Source organism: Siphateles boraxobius, unplaced genomic scaffold (genome assembly GCF_051911475.1).
Source record: "Siphateles boraxobius isolate OS27281-9 unplaced genomic scaffold, OSU_SipBor_1 130, whole genome shotgun sequence".
In the NCBI taxonomy this organism is placed as follows: Eukaryota; Metazoa; Chordata; class Actinopteri; order Cypriniformes; family Leuciscidae; genus Siphateles; species Siphateles boraxobius.
The window spans coordinates 13,347,141-13,365,062 of NW_027508734.1; the positions used below are offsets into that span (position 1 = coordinate 13,347,141).

The 17,922-nt window shown below is 42.6% G+C and overlaps 1 protein-coding gene across 2 annotated transcripts in view; it reads left to right on the forward strand.

Moving 5' to 3' along the window:
- adamtsl3 (ADAMTS-like 3) overlaps positions 1 to 17,922 on the forward strand; it is a 207,245-nt gene that overhangs the window by 176,104 nt on the left and 13,219 nt on the right. For both annotated transcript variants that reach the window (XM_077227978.1, XM_077227980.1), the window contains 4 exons: positions 4,618 to 4,800; positions 5,351 to 5,470; positions 5,993 to 6,208; positions 8,850 to 9,033. In XM_077227978.1, coding sequence (XP_077084093.1) covers positions 4,618 to 4,800; positions 5,351 to 5,470; positions 5,993 to 6,208; positions 8,850 to 9,033 — 703 coding nt within the window. The remainder of the gene's footprint in view (positions 1 to 4,617; positions 4,801 to 5,350; positions 5,471 to 5,992; positions 6,209 to 8,849; positions 9,034 to 17,922) is intronic.

The window sequence follows — 17,922 nt, forward strand, 5'->3', positions numbered from 1 at the left end:
TTGTATACAAACCCTTAAAATTTTAATAATAATAAAGTTAAAACACTAATTGATAGATTACATTGGCATGATATTGATTTGGATAAGATGTACTGTATCTTTCAACACCTTCTGATGTTCATTCATCTTTATCTTGTGTTGTAACTATTAAAGCGGAATAGATGATCAGTTAACGTGTGCTTCGATAATCGATATCGCTTTATAAAAATGAGAACTGATTAATATCGAGAAATCTATCTTTTTTACCCAGCCCTAGTTTAAATAAATAAAGGCCTCTCTCAGGCCACTCTGTCTTTCTTCACTCCACGCCATAATTTATAAAGAGTTGTTTATCTGGTGATTTGGTTAATGCAAAGGACACCTGCTGTTAACAATGGCCTCGCTGCAGCAGAGAGCCATAAGTGTCAGCTGTTCTCTCATGCTTTCATCACGATCTGATTCCCTGAGATGAATAAATGGGATTTGAAGAGCACATCCAGGTGGCTTTGACAGAAAGGATGGCATAGGCAGACACAGAGTAGTGGATTATGGGTAATGATGTAAGAAGATACTGTAATTGAGCGGTTAAAATGATGGTGTGGAGAGATGTTTTGTTAGAGGACGCACACATCCGGATACACACCCCTTTACAACAACGGTCTGATTCAGGTTGCATGATTGCACAGTGTAATTCAGTCTGCTTATCACGTAGGTCATTAATAATAGCTCCGTTCTAAAACCTTGTGAGCTGCCTACATAGACAGCTTCCCTTCAACTTCAAAAGTTATTGATTTTGGAACATTTGTCAAGAAAGTCAAGTCACCTTCATTTATATAGCGCTTTTAACAATATAGATTGTTTCAAAGCTGCTCTAGAATAAAGTTATTGTTCAGCTATAGTTTTGATTGATTGATTCACTTCCGTTGCAAAGATCATTAGTTATTAGCTTAGGGGCCGCTAACACGACACCGTTCTAACAGAAAACACTCATCTGCTCATCCGGCCCGCTCATCCGCACAAAACAGTGTCTGGTGGTTCGAGAACGCAAACCCTGAAATAGATTCCAAGGTGCAAGCCTTGACATTTTTTGAAAAAAAGGTTATCTCTGCGCAAACTTCAAAAACGCAAACCCCGGAAAACGCACATGTTTAGTCTATAGGTATGCGCGTTTGAATCTATATGTGCACAGGCGTGAAGTCCTTTTTTACAAACCAACCCTCAACAAACTACTTGTCTGGCCTTAAAAATTTATAATAAAGAATTATTTATCGCTACCGCATAGCCACGTGAACCGGAATAATCCCGACAATGTATTATCTGTACAGAGGTAAAGAGAAGGGAAGGAGGCCTTCACAGAGGAGAGACTAGTTGACACTTCAGGACTGCGTTGTCGTCGTGTCCAGGCGCAGGTCCTTCATCAGATATGGATACGGCTTGGATACGGCGGACTGCGGTAAACCTCGGGATAAACAGAGAGACTAATATTAGCGTAGATGCCATCCTTCTTATGATATAACAAGTACATCAGGATTTATGGGAAGTGTTCCCGGTTCCGGCTGACCGAATCTATGCAGCCTGACATTGAAGTATTCAAGTCTATAATGTGTTATGTGAATGCTAGGTCAAAGCGATGTGATAGATTCTAGATTCAAACTGACCGAGTGTGTCTGGTTCCTGGACACTGTTAGGAAGACTGTTCAAAAGTTTTGGTGCTAAATAGGAAAAGCATCTACCGCCAGCAGTCTATTTTGATATTCTAGGTATTATCCACTGGCCGCAATTTTGAGATCGCAATAGACGTGACAGACTATCATGCGTTAAAAGGACATTGTGTTGGAATTTCTCCCATCTAGCAGTGAAATTGTATTTTGCATTCAAACGAATTGTGCTCTCCAGCGCCTCGTTTTTCAAATGCGTGTTGCATCTATGGTAGCTGTTATGTACGAAAAGCTATGACAGGATGTCTTCTAATAGCACTTCGTCGAGTTTTCCTTCGGGTGAACAGGTTTGTTATTTCAAACAAACTGCAACCTGACACAAAGAACAAACGAATGTTACAGTATTAATAATAACAGTGCAGTGCAGCCTTTTAAACTTGCCGGGGGAGTGACAAGCGCCTTTCACTGCTCTGCTCCTCCGTTTCTGCTGCTTTCAGTTACGTGACGCTGGCTCTGAACGAAAACACGTTGTGGTAAGGCGTAGGCCTAGTACTTTTTGACCAAGTACTTTTTGATATAAAGATAATAAATTCTTCGTTTACGATATTAAGTCAGATAATTGCCAGAGGTATTTGTACACCATTGAGGACATATTTATGAATGAAAATATTGATTTTAGATAATAAAATACCTAAAAAACTACACATAGTCCCTTTAAGAGCTCGCTCAAGTACTGGGGAGCTGAACCATTTAGTGCTTTGTAAGTAATCAGCAATATTTTTAAATTTATATGATGTCTAATAGGGAGCCAATGCAGTGTTGACAGAACCGGGCTGATATGGTCATAGTTCCTGGTTCTAGTAAGAACTCTAGCTGCTGCGTTTTGGACCAGCTGTAGTTTGTTTATTAAGCGTGCTGGGCAACCACCCATAATAGGATTACAATAATCCAGCCTTGATGTCAGGAACGCATGAACTAATTGTTCTGCATTTGTCATTGAGAGCATATGATGTAATTTAGATATATTTTCAAGATGGAAAAATGCAATTTTACAGATACTAGACATGTGACTGTTACTAGACAAGTAGTGCAGAGTGCACAGGAGAACGTTTATTCATTATTCAATTCAAGTTTATTTGTTTTGCCCTTTTCACAATACATATTATTTCAAAGCAGCTTTACTGAAAATGCTTGTTTCACTTGTAAAATTTAGTTGGTATTCTGTCATCACTCAGGGATGAGTGTGTCAAAGTAAAGTCCATATGGCAGTAATATAAAGCTATAATATAGTACATCATCTGGCTCTACAACAGGTCAAAAGCCAAAGAAATGGTTTTCATTAGGATTTGAAAATAGTCAGAGAGCATTATTGGAACAGTGTTTGTATGAGTATTCAGTCAGTAGGCGGTCAGCACTTAGAGATACACATTTTGTGTGTAATATATCTTCTTTTATGTTCCATTTTTTTCTTCATAATCATGTAGTTATTGTTCCTGTGTACGTTTCTCCTCCCAGTGGAAATTTCCTATCCAAGAAAATACAGAGGTCACTTCGGCGGCCACTATTAATCCTACCTACATTAACAACATCAGTTCCTGCCATCTTTGCAAGCATGCCTGACAGTTTACTGGTGCCAAAGTGTGTCAATGCCCACGTGTACGGTTGATGCACGCACGCGCACACACACACACACACACACACACACACACACACACACACACACACACACACACACACACACACACACACACACACACACACACACACACACACACACACACACAACACACCTCAAGGCCTCCGATGTTATTTTCCATTCCTGAGTGCGTGTCTATTCATTGGCTCTCAGACTAACGGCTGTATGTCAGTACTAATGTCTCCACTCGGTAGAACAGGGGACCATAAAACTCAGAATCCAATCCATGTGCTGCTCATTATTTTCACCCGGGGTGTCCCATGGGAACTGGTTGGAGGGAGGCAATTTGCATTCATTGTGCCCATTTGTACAAGTAATTTGTGGCAATCTGCTGGCCTCTTGTTGATCTGCTCTTTGAATCAACATTTTCAGCGGTTTGAATAATTCTGCGAAAGCTTTAATGTTGATATATGAGTCTTTTAATGGTAAGATAGCAGTTGCCCCTAAATACTGGTGCTTGTTCAGTGATTTGTCATAAGTTTAGGTTTGTTTTTGGGAAAGCTGCTCCCAGACCAGTGTGTTTGGCATTTTTCATGAATAGGGTACAGGGTCCAATATGCTTATAAATATTGTATGAACTGTTTGATTTATGTTCATTTTATTTAAATGTTGCCGTTTTTACAACAAGTAATACAAAGGAAAATGTCTGTTCAAACATAAATAGATTTTTTTAAATAATTTGATTATTAAAATAATAATATTTATGTTATGTTATTTATACACGGTTAGGAACAAATAGTGGGTTATAGAAGGATACACCTTATATTTCCCATTAAAAAAAATAATATATATATATATATATATATATATATATATATTATTACTTTTTTTTTTTGGTTAATGGGGGGAAAGTAATGCAGACAAATGATCATGTGCAAAATGTAGGACACAGCTCAATTAAAATTTATTTATAAAAAATATTTGGAATGTAAAATAAGTTCAATTAAAATTATTCAAAAGTATAAACTGTTTTAATTGTTAGGTAGAGTCAAAAATGTCATGAGTTAGGACTGGGCAAAATCACCATTTTGAGCGCAGGATACAGATAGTTGATGTATTTAAACAATACTTTATTTTTACATGCTGTGCTAATTTTTTGTTAAATAATAGTTCATGTAACATATCTAACATTTCTGACAACATAGAATTTGCCCTTCCAACACCTTTAAAAAGTAATGGGACACCAAAGTGTACCTTACTCATAGAAAGTGGTGATTTGTGTCAGCTCCAGACTTGAGTGTGAATTGATTGATTGAGAGTGACTTGACGTTTGTCTCTGAACAGGTGTCCCTCAGCCAACAGTGAGCTGGCACCACAAGGAGGGTCCGCTAGGCGCCAGTGCTAGTCCTCTTCGGAACGGATCTCTGCTCTTGAGAAACCTCACACTGCAAGACTACGGCACCTACTCCTGCGTGGCTGCCAACAGCATTGGAAAATCGGTGGCCTCCAGCCTGCTACGTGTGGCGGGTGAATAGCGATTCCCATAGTAGCCATATGTCAGTCGACACTTCACCGGGTGACAAGGAAATCCTTGCACGATAGCGCTTCGGTGCTAAGTGAACCACACTTTGTGGGTTGGCTCTGTTTCCGACAAAGTCAGCTAACTCAGCGGGAGATTTGCGAGTCGTATATTGATATTGGCATCGCTTGGCGCGTCTTGTTGAGAAATAGTGTGAGACCTACAGCCTACAGGGGTGGTAAAATCCATCTATGCAGCGAAATGAAGAAATATGCCCTTCTTTATAGAGGCCGTTTGTCTCTGGAGATCTTCTAGGCCACATACAGAAGGCAGTCGAGGCCCTTATTTTGAGGCCCCTCAGTATTTTATTAATTGAGGTCATTTCTGTCTCACAGAAGTCAGCCATAATCTCTCTGCTGATTGGAAAAATGCTCTGACTAAGAATAATAGTTCAACTACTTGAAGTCATTCAACCATCAAAAAACAAAACAATCTACTGTACCTATAGGAATGCTTTGGTTGATTGCGTTTGATGACACAATGCTATTTTCATGGCAGGAGGATCTTTGGGTGAATCTGAGCACCAGCCTTCAAAGGAAATGAACAGGAAGAGGGTTCTGATGACCTCTGTGATCGGCACCAGCGTCACGGTCCAACCAGGAGATATCTTAAGGATAGGTACAGAACTTTTCATGTTGTGTAAATGGTATGAGCTTGTTTTGTAATTTAAATACCAAATAATTAGTCTTACCTACATAATTTTCCATTTTGTTATTGTGTATGACTGTGTAAGAATATGCCTTGCTACAGATACTTTCATGTGTTTTTTAAGAAGTTTTACCTCAAAAGCCATTAAAAAATACTAATTAAAAACTTTTAAAAAATCCTGCAAAGAGATGTTTCAAGACATACATGAATTTCTAAAAAGTTGCAAAATTAGGACAGCAGGTACAACAACACAGGGATTTGAGTTTACTGTATGTGTTTGACAAATTGGACAGTCTTTATAGCTCTTATTCTTGTGTCTTTGTGTTTGTGAGTTTAAATTTCCTTTAAGACTGTTTAATAGAGTCTTAAATACTTGTTAGTGCATGTTTTGCAGAGTTTAGTGAATACATGGCTTGCTTTTTAAGACTAATTGCAAATAACAGGAGATGTCAAATCCATTTCCTCTTAAAATTCACCCATAACCCAATTTAGGTTGTCCAGTGGTCTCCAGTCACAAGAAGCCCATCAAGTGGTCCTATCAGAACCAGACCCTGAAGCAGAGTCCAGACCTGAGCTACCGCATGCTGGCGGCAGGACGTGTTCTGGAGATAAACACGCATGGAGGGAAATTTGATGGACGTTACGAGTGCCAAACACAGACCAACAACCAGCAGCGTCTCACAGCTTGGATTCACGTGCTTTCACAAGGTTAGTGTGAAGAGAAACAACTTGGGTGAGGAGAAACAAGAGCTCTCTATAGTTTTGGAATAGCATACAGTAGGGTCGTTACAATATCATAAACATATCTTATGAAACTATACTATACCTCAATAGCTGATAGTTGATACTATAGCTGTTGACCTATGCATATCTTACAGAACTAACTGTAGCTGTAGTATCACAATACCAAGTGGTATCACGATACCATGCAAAATGAAATCTACAAAATGAACCAAATTTTCAAAAATACATCAATGAAAACAGATTTTGTCTGAATACTTTATTGATTAGAATGAATAACTGGATATTTTTACCAATCAAATGAAATTAGTGAACAAAATCCATCTAAACTAATGCTGGAAATATAACATTTTGAATATAGAAATGTAACTGATTCGTTCAGTGGGTGGAGCTGGACATCCAGCTCTCCATCTCTGGACCTAATTGGTGGAGCTTGAAGGTCTATATACACCCTAACACCACTCATAACCCTATTGCTAAACCTAATTAGGTCAAGCTCCACCCATTTGATCCAAAGAGGTGGAGCTGGACTAGGTTAAATTTCTCCCATGACATCCATAAAGGGGGAGCTGGAAGTCATGTGACTTTGCAGTGAGCACCACTTGAGCAAATTACTGTTTTTAAGATTGGCTCATTGATTCATTGACTCACCCAAATTGGTCAAAAAAACAGATCAATTCAGAAATAAAAAAATGTCAATAGAATGTTATGTCTCGGAGAAGCATAACAATTCTGCTTCAAACTATATTCATTAGTGAAATAGATCGAAAACATCAATATTTACAATGTTATACAGTGTCTAAAATGCAATTTAATTATAACTTTTTGTTTATTGAAATGTTGTATTAAATCAATCATATTTGCCGTCGTGCTGATATTCGGAAAAGCAATACTCTTACTCGTGTCATATTGCTAAACCATAGGCTATTCAGGAGGCTACCTTAAAACATAGGAGCATTTTTGCCAGCACATTTGGCTTTTTAAAAAATCCTAGTGATCCTACGTAGACAACATTTTCAAGCATCAGATGCACGCTCTTGATTTGAAGGCTTTCATATTAAGATAGCTTATCTAACAAAGCTTTAAAGGATCATTGCATATCTCCTTCACAGAGGAGGCAATTCCACAATTCATCTTGGCAAGCTCATGTCATCTAAGCTTTCAGCTTAGAACAAAAAAGTCCTCATTTTTTGACAAAAAGCTGTCATTGAAGAGAAAGCAAAAAATGCTATCACATCACATGACACCAAGCAAATGATGAGAAGTATTAAAAATAAATGAGGGTAAATATAAAAAATAATGATGCATTAAAGATCTTTGATTCAAAACATTTTAAACATTTCTTGCACTAATATAATTATCTATTCATCTATTATCTATATCATTATATATCACTTTTTTATATATAACTTTTTAATAAGCTTTATGTTAGGGATTTAAAAATTATGCACACTATCCAATTGTAATATACGTATGGTTTTGTTCTTTATTCACGTATGTTATTGTTATTTGTTTCTGGCTTTGTGTGTATTTTTGTTGTATGTATAACGTACCAAAATAAAAAAAGTACTAGTATAAAAGTCTGTGAATGATGAATATCTGCTGTCTTCCAATGAAACTCAACACGCAGAATAGACAGGAAAGTAAAATTTTTATGAGTTTGTGTTGAAGGCTTGGACATGACTGCTCGGAGTGCTCTTTTGTGTCTTGTTAAAGGTCCATGTCTTCTTTTCAGTTCCGGCACAATGCCAGAAACTTTAAAAGACAGAGACGATTGTGTGGATATTCAAGCCCAGATTCCTAGAAACCTTTAAGAGCTTGTTAATGGTCTCTATAACCTCTTACTTTGATTCAGGCGATTTGGCAGCTACTTGAATGGTTGTGGTTATTCTCTGATCGTACTTGCCTAATGCTAAAATATTGATTCATTCCGTATCCTTTATAATCGAACTTTACTGAACATATTGGTGCATGTTTGGAGTGTACATAAATATATTGTTTTTAGGGGTGATATATCGGCACCATATTGGTTATGGTTATTGATCAATAGTAGGCATTTTTTATTTATCAGTATCTGTTTATGTTGGATTGGCAAGTATTTAAATGTGCATGCTCATTTCCTATTTCTATATTTATGCAATTATATGGAAAAATTTGAAAACGGGTTTCAAAGTGCACATTTTTAAAAACGATACCATTATCGGTGGTCAGTGACATCATGTGCATGCATATTAAACTCTAAGTCTATAGTGACCTCGTCAACTACTGGCATGGCATGCATAAAACAGCATTTTTAGTCATTTTCGTAGCTCTTTGTGAATGGGATTGCTTTGACAACATTGTCTGTATGGACTTTTTTTAAAGAAGTTTTCCGTTTTTAATTTTAGTATAGTTTTCAGTTTTAATTGTACAATAAAATCAATAATACAATTCTATAGTATTTTATACTATTTATATCATAGTTTGCCTAAATAAATGAAAAACTAAAGCCAAAAAACTAAAATCTGTTTTAAAAGTCATTTTTAAATAAATATCTGCTTATTGGTATCAACTTTAATTGAATATCATCCCTAATTGTGTGTATTTTTCTCTTTGTGTAATTTTTTAGAGTTTGAGTGGCATTTGGGCGAGTGGAGCACATGCAGCGCTTCCTGTGGCAGCAGAGGGACTCAGATGAGGAAGGTACGATGTTTGACGTCAGAGGGAAGGGAGACACCTCATTCAGTTTGTCATCATCTTCCCAAACCGATCAGTCAAAAACAACCATGCAACCTCCTGGACTGCCCTCCCAGGTATGCTTCAATAAGTAAATAAATAAATGTACTTCATAATCTGAAGCATTTGGCACCTTCATTTGGCAAGACACAGTCTGCATGTTAGTAGAATGGTTTCATATGTGGTTAATTTCTAAAGAAATCATTATGGTGATTAAGAGATTTTATGGGCACACTTTAGGGGGTCCTTTTAATATGCTTTGTTACATTTTCAACGTTCTTTAGTGTGTAATTGTCACACTCTCAGAACCCACTACATCCCTCACTGGCCACCAGAGGCCACCATCACCCGAGTATTGACTTTCTCACACATCACTCCTGGACTGATTACTCACACACCTGCCACCACTGATCACTCACACACCTGCACCCTGTTATCTACCTGCATATAAGCCCCATTCACTTCTCATACAGTGCGAAGTCTCGTTTCCTCTGTGAACATTCTGAGCGTTTATCCCTGTATCTCTGCCTACCTGTGTTTGACCTCCGCTGATCTGATTATCCCGTTGTCTGCTGCCTGTCTCTCGACCCTCTGCTTCGTCCCTGGACTTCTCTTCTGCTCGCTGCCAGCCCTGACCCCTCGCCTGGATTTGATAAGTGTGAGCCCATTCTCTATTGCTGATCTTGCCGGTGTCTGACCCTTTTCCTGCTTACTTCTCTTCTTAATAAATACGTTGCAAATGGACCTGACTGCCTCTGGTGATTCATCACAGAAGACTTCGCCACAACAAGGTTCAGCAACGATGTCTGCACTCACCGCAGCGTTCGCTGCCCAAGCGGATCAACTCGCCACTCATCACCACCAACTCAACCGTCTCACATCGGTAACTGAGGAATTGGTGAAAGCCATTCAAACCATGCAAAACCCCGCTCCCCACCCTTCTCCACAGCAAATACCACAACCAGCTCCCCGTGCCGCTGAAGGCCAGTCCTCTATGAGCGCGCACCCTCGCCTCGCACTTCCCGAGAAGTTTGATGGAGACCCAGGGAGATGCAAAGGCTTTATCCTGCAATGCACACTCATCATTGCCCAGCAACCCATGCTCTATTCCACCGAAACCAGTAAGATCGCCTTTGTTTGTTCTCTATTAACCGGAAGAGCATTGGACTGGATTACGGCAGTATGGCGAGCGGATGGTACAGCTTTTCCCACCTTCGAGACATTCCTTCAACAGTTTCGAGAGGTTTTTGAGCATTCTAAAGAGGGCAAAGGAGCAGGCGACCGACTTCTTGAACTCACCCAGGGTCGTTCCACGGCCGCCGAATATGCGCTCACTTTCAGAACCCTCGCCGCGCAGACGGATTGGACCAACGATTCATTAAAGGTGATGTTCCGAAGGGGATTGAGTCATGAGTTACAAGCTGAATTAGCCTGCCGTGATGAGGGGAGAGAACTGGATCAGTTTATTCATCTGGCTATCCAAATCGACAACCTCATCCGATCTCGCCGTATGAATCATCGTCCTGTATTTACCTCACGCCCTGTGGTTCCTCCTAGATTCTCTACCCACGCATCCGCTGACCACGTTGAACCCATGCAGATAAACACCTCTCACTTAACTCTGGAAGAAAAGGAACGACGGAGGTGTCAAAACCTGTGTTTGTATTGTGGCGAGGCGGGTCATTTCCGCATCAACTGTCCCATACGTCCTCCACTGAAAAATCTACGACCGGTGAGTTTCCCTGCTGAAACCCCTAACCCTGACTCTTGCATATCTGTGTCTCTTGTACTCACAGTGAATGATCGTCAAATTATCACCCATGCCTTGATTGACTCCGGCGCTGCCGGGAACTTTATGTCACAAGACTTTGTTCAACGAAACAACATTGCTCTAACCCGTTGTTACTCTTGTCTCACAGTCGAGGCCATCGATGGAAGACCACTAGGCTCAGGTCGAGTAACCCATATCACCCAGCACATCCACATGCGGACAGGAGCTCTTCACACTGAAACCATTCAGTTCTTCGTTCTTCAAACTTCTTACACACCAGTCATTCTGGGTCTACCCTGGCTCCGCAAGCACGATCCACACATTCGGTGGGGAACCGGTCAAATCATCCACTGGAGTAAATCCTGCTGCTCCACCTGTCTCACCTCTGTGACTCCTCTACCCGTTCGAAACATCACTGTTCCCCAGGAGGGGACTGACTCAGTTCACCTTCCAACCGAATACCACGACCTAGCCGTAGCCTTCAGTAAAGTGAAGGCCTCCAAACTTCCCCCGCACCGCAACAGCGACTGTGCCACAGCGACTGTGCCATCGATCTGGTTCCAGGCTCCACGCCTCCCAAAGGCCGTATCTTCCCTCTTTCCCAACCTGAGACTGAGGCCATGAGAAAATATATCGAGGAAGACCTCGCAAAGGGCTTCATCCGAACCTCAACATCTCCAGCATCAGCTGGCTTCTTCTTTGTCAAAAAAAAAGACGGCGGTCTGCGACCTTGTATTGATTATCGGGCTCTCAATGATCAGACCATCAAATTCCACTATCCGCTCCCTCTGGTACCAGCAGCCCTGGAACTACTCCGCACGGCCAAGTTCTACACCAAACTCGACTTGCGCTGTGCGTACAATCTCATCCGCATTCGCGAGGGGGACGAGTGGAAAACAGCCTTTTCCACGTGCACAGGGCACTACGAATATCAGGTTATGCCGTTCGGGCTGTCTAACAGTCCTGCCGTGTTCCAATCTTTCATCAACGACGTCTTTCGAGACATGCTCCATCGTACAGTCATCGTCTACATTGACGACATCTTGATTTATTCCAACACCCTGAAGGAACACATCCAACACGTCCGAGCGGTCCTAGAACGCCTCATTCAACACCAGCTTTATGCCAAGATCGAGAAGTGTGAGTTCCATCAGACCTCCACCACGTTCTTAGGATACATCATCAGCCCTGAGGGTGTCGCCATGGATGAGGGCAAAGTTCGAGCTGTTCTTGAGTGGCCACGACCCAGCACTCTTAAGGAGCTGCAACGCTTCCTCGGGTTTGCCAACTTCTACCGCCGCTTCATCCGTAACTTCAGCATTGTGGCAAACCCTTTGACATCTCTGATCAAGAAAACTACATCACGTCTTCCCTGGAATGAGTCAGCCACTCGTGCCTTAAATCAGTTGAAACAACTCTTCACGTCTGCTCCAATCTTGCACCATCCCAACCCCGACCTACCCTTCGTGGTGGAGGTGGATGCGTCGAATACTGGCCTGGGCGCAGTATTGTCCCAACGGCAGGGGTCTCCACCCAAACTATACCCCTGTGCCTTCTACTCAAGAAAACTCAACGCCGCTGAGAGAAACTATGATGTAGGAGATCGTGAACTTCTGGCCATGAGGGCCGCCTTCAAGGAATGGCGACACTGGCTAGAAGGAGCCGCTACTCCCTTCACCGTACTCACCGATCATAAGAACCTAGAATACCTCCGCACCGCCAAAAGGTTAAACCCCCGACAAGCCCGCTGGTCCCTATTCTTCACCCGTTTTCAATTCACGGTCACCTACCGTCCAGGGTCCAAGAACACTAAGGCCGATGCCCTGTCGCGACTGTACGATCCAGAACCATCCACCCAAGCTCCTGAAACTATCCTGGGTCCCGACCTCGTCGTTGGTCCCATCCAGTGGGATCTTGAGACCGAGCTGGAGCAGGCCAATGCTCAAACGGAAGTTCCCATAGCCTGTCCGCCTCACAGAATCTTTGTCCCCGAGACACTTCGTAACCAGGTCCTGGAGCATGTTCACGCTCTTCCTAGTTCCGGTCATCCAGGGGTTACAGCCACCATTCAACTCCTCCAGAACCGCTACTGGTGGCAAACCTTAATCCAAGACACCACCAGGTTTATCCAACGATGCCAGGTCTGCAACACCCAGAAATCATCTCGCCTGTTACCCGCCGGTTTACTCAATCCCCTGCCCATACCTCAACGCCCCTGGTCCCACATAGCAATTGACTTCATTACGGACTTACCCGCCTCCAACGGCCATACTACCATCCTCACCGTGGTGGACCGATTCTCCAAAGCCTGCCGCCTCATTCCCTTAACCAAGCTTCCCACTGCACTACAAACGGCAGAGCATCTCTGCAACTGGGTATTCAGGTTGTACGGTCTACCTGAGGATATTATCTCCGACAGAGGACCTCAGTTCACCTCCCGAGTCTGGTCGGCCTTCTTCAAGGCCCTTCAAGTCAACGTGAGCCTCACGTCCGGATACCATCCCCAAGCCAACGGGCAGGTAGAACGTCTCAATCAAGATATCATCAGGTTCCTCCGGACCTACTGTCATCATCACCAAGAGGATTGGAGTCGTTACTTAATCTGGGCGGAATACGCCCAGAACTCCTTACAAAAGCACTCCACGGGCTTGACTCCTTTCCAGTGCATCCTGGGTTTCTAACCACCTCTATACCCTTGGTCTGGGGAACCCGCAAACGTCCCCGCCGTAGACGACTGGTTACGACGCAGTGAGGAGACCTGGGACCAAGCGCACACACACCTCCAGCGAGCAGTCCGCCGCTTCAAGAGACAGGCTGACCGCCGCCGTCGAGCCGGTCCAGAGTACCAACCAGGACAATGGGTGTGGCTGTCCGCTCGAGACCTTCGTCTTCAACTCCCCTGCAAAAAACTCAGTCCCAGGTACGTGGGTCCTTTCAAAATTCTTCGACAAATCACTCCAGTATCTTACCGCCTGGCCCTGCCTAATCATTTCCGTATTGCTCCCACCTTCCATGTTTCACTCCTCAAACCCGCTGCCGATCCCACTGAGGGAGGAGAGAATCGACCCCAGGAACTGAATCCGCCACCCATCTTGGTAGAGGGCGAGGAGGCTTATCGAGTACACCAACTTCTGGACTCGAGGCGCCGGGGCAGGTTGCTCCAATACCTAGTCGACTGGGAGGGATTCGGTCCAGAGGAACGTTCCTGGGTCAATGCCACGGACATTCTGGACCCCACTCTCATAGCTGAGTTTCATCACAATCATCCGAGCAGACCTGCTCCTCGACCCCGGGGTAGACCTCTACGCCGTCAACATCCTCGCGCCAGGAGTCGCTCGCAGGGGGGGGGGGCTCTGTCACACTCTCAGAACCCACTACATCCCTCACTGGCCACCAGAGGCCACCATCACCCGAGTATTGACTTTCTCACACATCACTCCTGGACTGATTACTCACACACCTGCCACCACTGATCACTCACACACCTGCACCCTGTTATCTACCTGCATATAAGCCCCATTCACTTCTCATACAGTGCGAAGTCTCGTTTCCTCTGTGAACATTCTGAGCGTTTATCCCTGTATCTCTGCCTACCTGTGTTTGACCTCCGCTGATCTGATTATCCCGTTGTCTGCTGCCTGTCTCTCGACCCTCTGCTTCGTCCCTGGACTTCTCTTCTGCTCGCTGCCAGCCCTGACCCCTCGCCTGGATTTGATAAGTGTGAGCCCATTCTCTATTGCTGATCTTGCCGGTGTCTGACCCTTTTCCTGCTTACTTCTCTTCTTAATAAATACGTTGCAAATGGACCTGACTGCCTCTGGTGATTCATCACAGTAATGTTGCTGTTTGAGGATGAAAAAGGTCTGCAAAGTTACAAAGTCACCTATTCTACAAAAATCACAGGCAAGAAACAAAATCAAGACTTTACAAAAGGGCATAATAGGTCATTTTTAACCTGTGGTGAAAATCAAGCTTTTAATTTTGTTTATATGTCTATTTGGGGTGTTTAATATGCTTTAAGATAAACCTTGTGTAAATTCATAAGTCAACACCATTGCTGAGTATTTTTTTCCTTAAAACTGCAGTGAACCAAAGACAGTCTCAAAAACACGGTTTGGAATCGCTGGTGTTTCTGACGTCACAAACTACCTTGTAACCAATCATGTCAACATGTCAACGAGTGGATCCCTGAGCTGGTGTGAGTGAGTGGTGGCGGGGCTAATTTGCATATTAATAGAATCGCGTATAATAAATGTGTCACATTATGTTCTGTTTAGTGTTGTTTTCATGGACTTTCAGGTTGTTGTCATTTGTCACGTCTTTGTTCAGATTCCGGCCACTCATCTATCTCCTTGGTTACAGTCATTATTAGTTCATCCGTGTCAGCTGTGTTCTATTAATTATCCTCGTTTGTGTTTGTTGTGTGTGTGTGTACCCTGCTGCCTGTTTAGAGTAATACCTGTTGGGATTATTCTATTAAACCGTGTGTTGGAACTTTATTCATCCTTGACTTCTTCTGCCTATCTACATGCATGCGTTACAGAAGACCAAACTTCAAAAATGGATTTTGCAACAAGGATTGTTGTTGGCCAGAAGCAGTCATACCATCTTGGACTTCACCGTTGAGTTTTGACGTCTCGCCGTCTGTACCTCTTAGGACGACGAGATGCTGAAATCACTGTATTGGATCGGGGTTAACTATCAACATCCCGTAGACCTTCCAGACACCCAAGGACTTTGCTGGAAGGAGGCCGTCATCAGGTGTCTGGACAGTCTCTACCCCCGATTCATACAGCCGCCATAGTCGAGTGCACTAACAATGACGATAAACACCAGATTCTCTAGCAGTCGCCAAGGCGACTCTCACTAGCTGGCCTCCGTTATGAACACAATCCAAGAGAGGATGTTTGTTTATCATAGTAGAAGCGCAACAAAATAATGCTTCACGAAAAATAAAGCACAGATGATGAACGAATGACAAGCACAAAAAATGAATGTACAGTACACAATAGTATTAACAAACAAGAGTTGGTTGTTAGTTGCCAACCGCACAACAGCTCCAGACACACATGACACTCAGTGTTACTCAGGTGTGGAGCGAATCAAAGCAACATTCGTGTCTGTTTTCAGGCCCTCCCACTTAGCTCTCTCCAGCACTGGAAAGGGTTTCTAATATTAACACGGGTCCCAAAGCTCTTGCCCAGACATAACCCTTTATTTTCCAGTGATTTCTTTTCAGCTTTTCTCTTTTGTATTGTGTCTCATCCAGGGGCGTGTCTAGGGGGAGGCTGGGGGAGGCAGTGCCTCCCCTAGGATAAGCCCTGCCTCCCCTGAGAAATTATCTGTCCATCTGATGATAAATTAAGATAAAAGTGGATTGTTTTGTGCATATTTTCCCATCGCTAGCGGAAGGGTCTGACCCAACAAAAATCCAGTTAGGCGCTGTTTGACAGTGTGCCCGTGCTTCGGACGTATACGCACTCAGAAAAAGTGCATAATAATGTGAGAACAGAACGCCAATGAAATGTTTACCTGTCAAAGCTTTAAAGCACGAGCAAATAATGAACTTTTGTGATTGCGAATAAGTGCAGTGTCCTGTGAGTTTAACTCTACCGCTGCATTAACATGTGATGTGAATGTACGTCGAGTATTGGGACTGCAGCTGATAGAATGTGCGCTGTAGCACGATACTATCATATTATACTATATCATATTTTAGTTTCCATGCGCTTAATGTGTTTCCACAACAATGTTAGTGAGTAAATCTACTGAAATGGCCAAATGATGAATGAGAGAAAGCCGTGTGCAGTGCGTATGCTATATGTAGAATATATTTAGTTGCTCAAGCAAGTGGTAAAATATTTAACCATGTATTTATATTAAAATCTGATTCGCAAACATTTTAAATTAAAAAAATTAAAATTGACAAAAACAGCAGACTCATACCTTTTCTTTTGCATTTAAATTTTAATACAATAAATCCTGCATTTCACAAAGAACTTGTTTTTCCACCTCCACGAATGAGACTAGTATCGTTCATTATGTCGCCTTGTTGAGGTAAATTGTAGTCTTCCTTGCTTTACCCCGGTCTTAAAGTAAAAAGATGACTGTGAAAAATATAAGTATGCAATTAAATACATCTATCTAAGTCTATTTTGACAATAGATCTCAAAACTCCTCCAGTAGCCCCTTAAATAAAAAACGAACAGTCCTAACCAGAACGTTCATTAATTTTTTTTTTAACTTATTGCTTTTCTATTGGCCGTTATTGGGGGTGTGTCAGTCTGCTGCCGGATCACTTTAACAACCAGAGAGCGCAGCAGTCACAGTCACTCTGCACACAGACGATATAGATTTTGAATCTGTTGGCAGCTTGTGTTAGAAGTCTCACTGATCACAACTTTGTTCTTTTCTCATTTAATGCTAGTGTGTACTTATAAGCTTTTCCTGAAATTCTTGTGGTTGAACAGTTAAGTTTTGTGTGCACTTTTTTTTGTCATTTTAGCAGGCTATTAATTTGTTGGGTGGCTCAGGCTGCTTAGCTAGCTGCTAGTCACTCACTTAAGTTGCTAGTCTCTAGTCACTGAAGTTGGCACTGACTGACTGAAGTCAATGAAGTAGGCTTTTGGATTTAATAATTAGACCAGTTTTTATTAAACATAAAAAATGCATAAGTGGCTCATTAAAAAACAGGCACCTTGTCCTTCGCCCTCCATACAAGCTGTCTCTGTTGAGCTCAGCTCACCTGCTAGCAACAGTGAACATGCTGCCTCTGACAAGCCCAGTACCTCTGCTTCCGACACCGAGCAGAGCCTTGTTGCATCCAAAACTGTAAATCCTCCAAACGCATGTCCTCCACAAAATCCACATGCACCATCCTCCAGCTCTGCATCTGTGTCGGAGCCAGCAACATTCTGCCCTCCCCAAAACAGACAATCCTCCTCCAGCTCTAGCGTGTCTGTTCCCCCTGACTTAGATTTGTATAGCCCATCCCAGCCCAAGCTAAGTAGCTATCCTAAGCGCCCATTTGGACTGGCTCTCAGGTGTTTCAATGCGGGCTGGTATCAGTCTCGACCATGGCTCGAATATTCTCTCTTACGTGATGCCAGCTTTTGCTTTCCCTGCCGTAAATTTAGTGTCTCCAATTCAGAAAGAGATGACGCATTCACAAAAGTAGGCTACACCAACTGGAAAA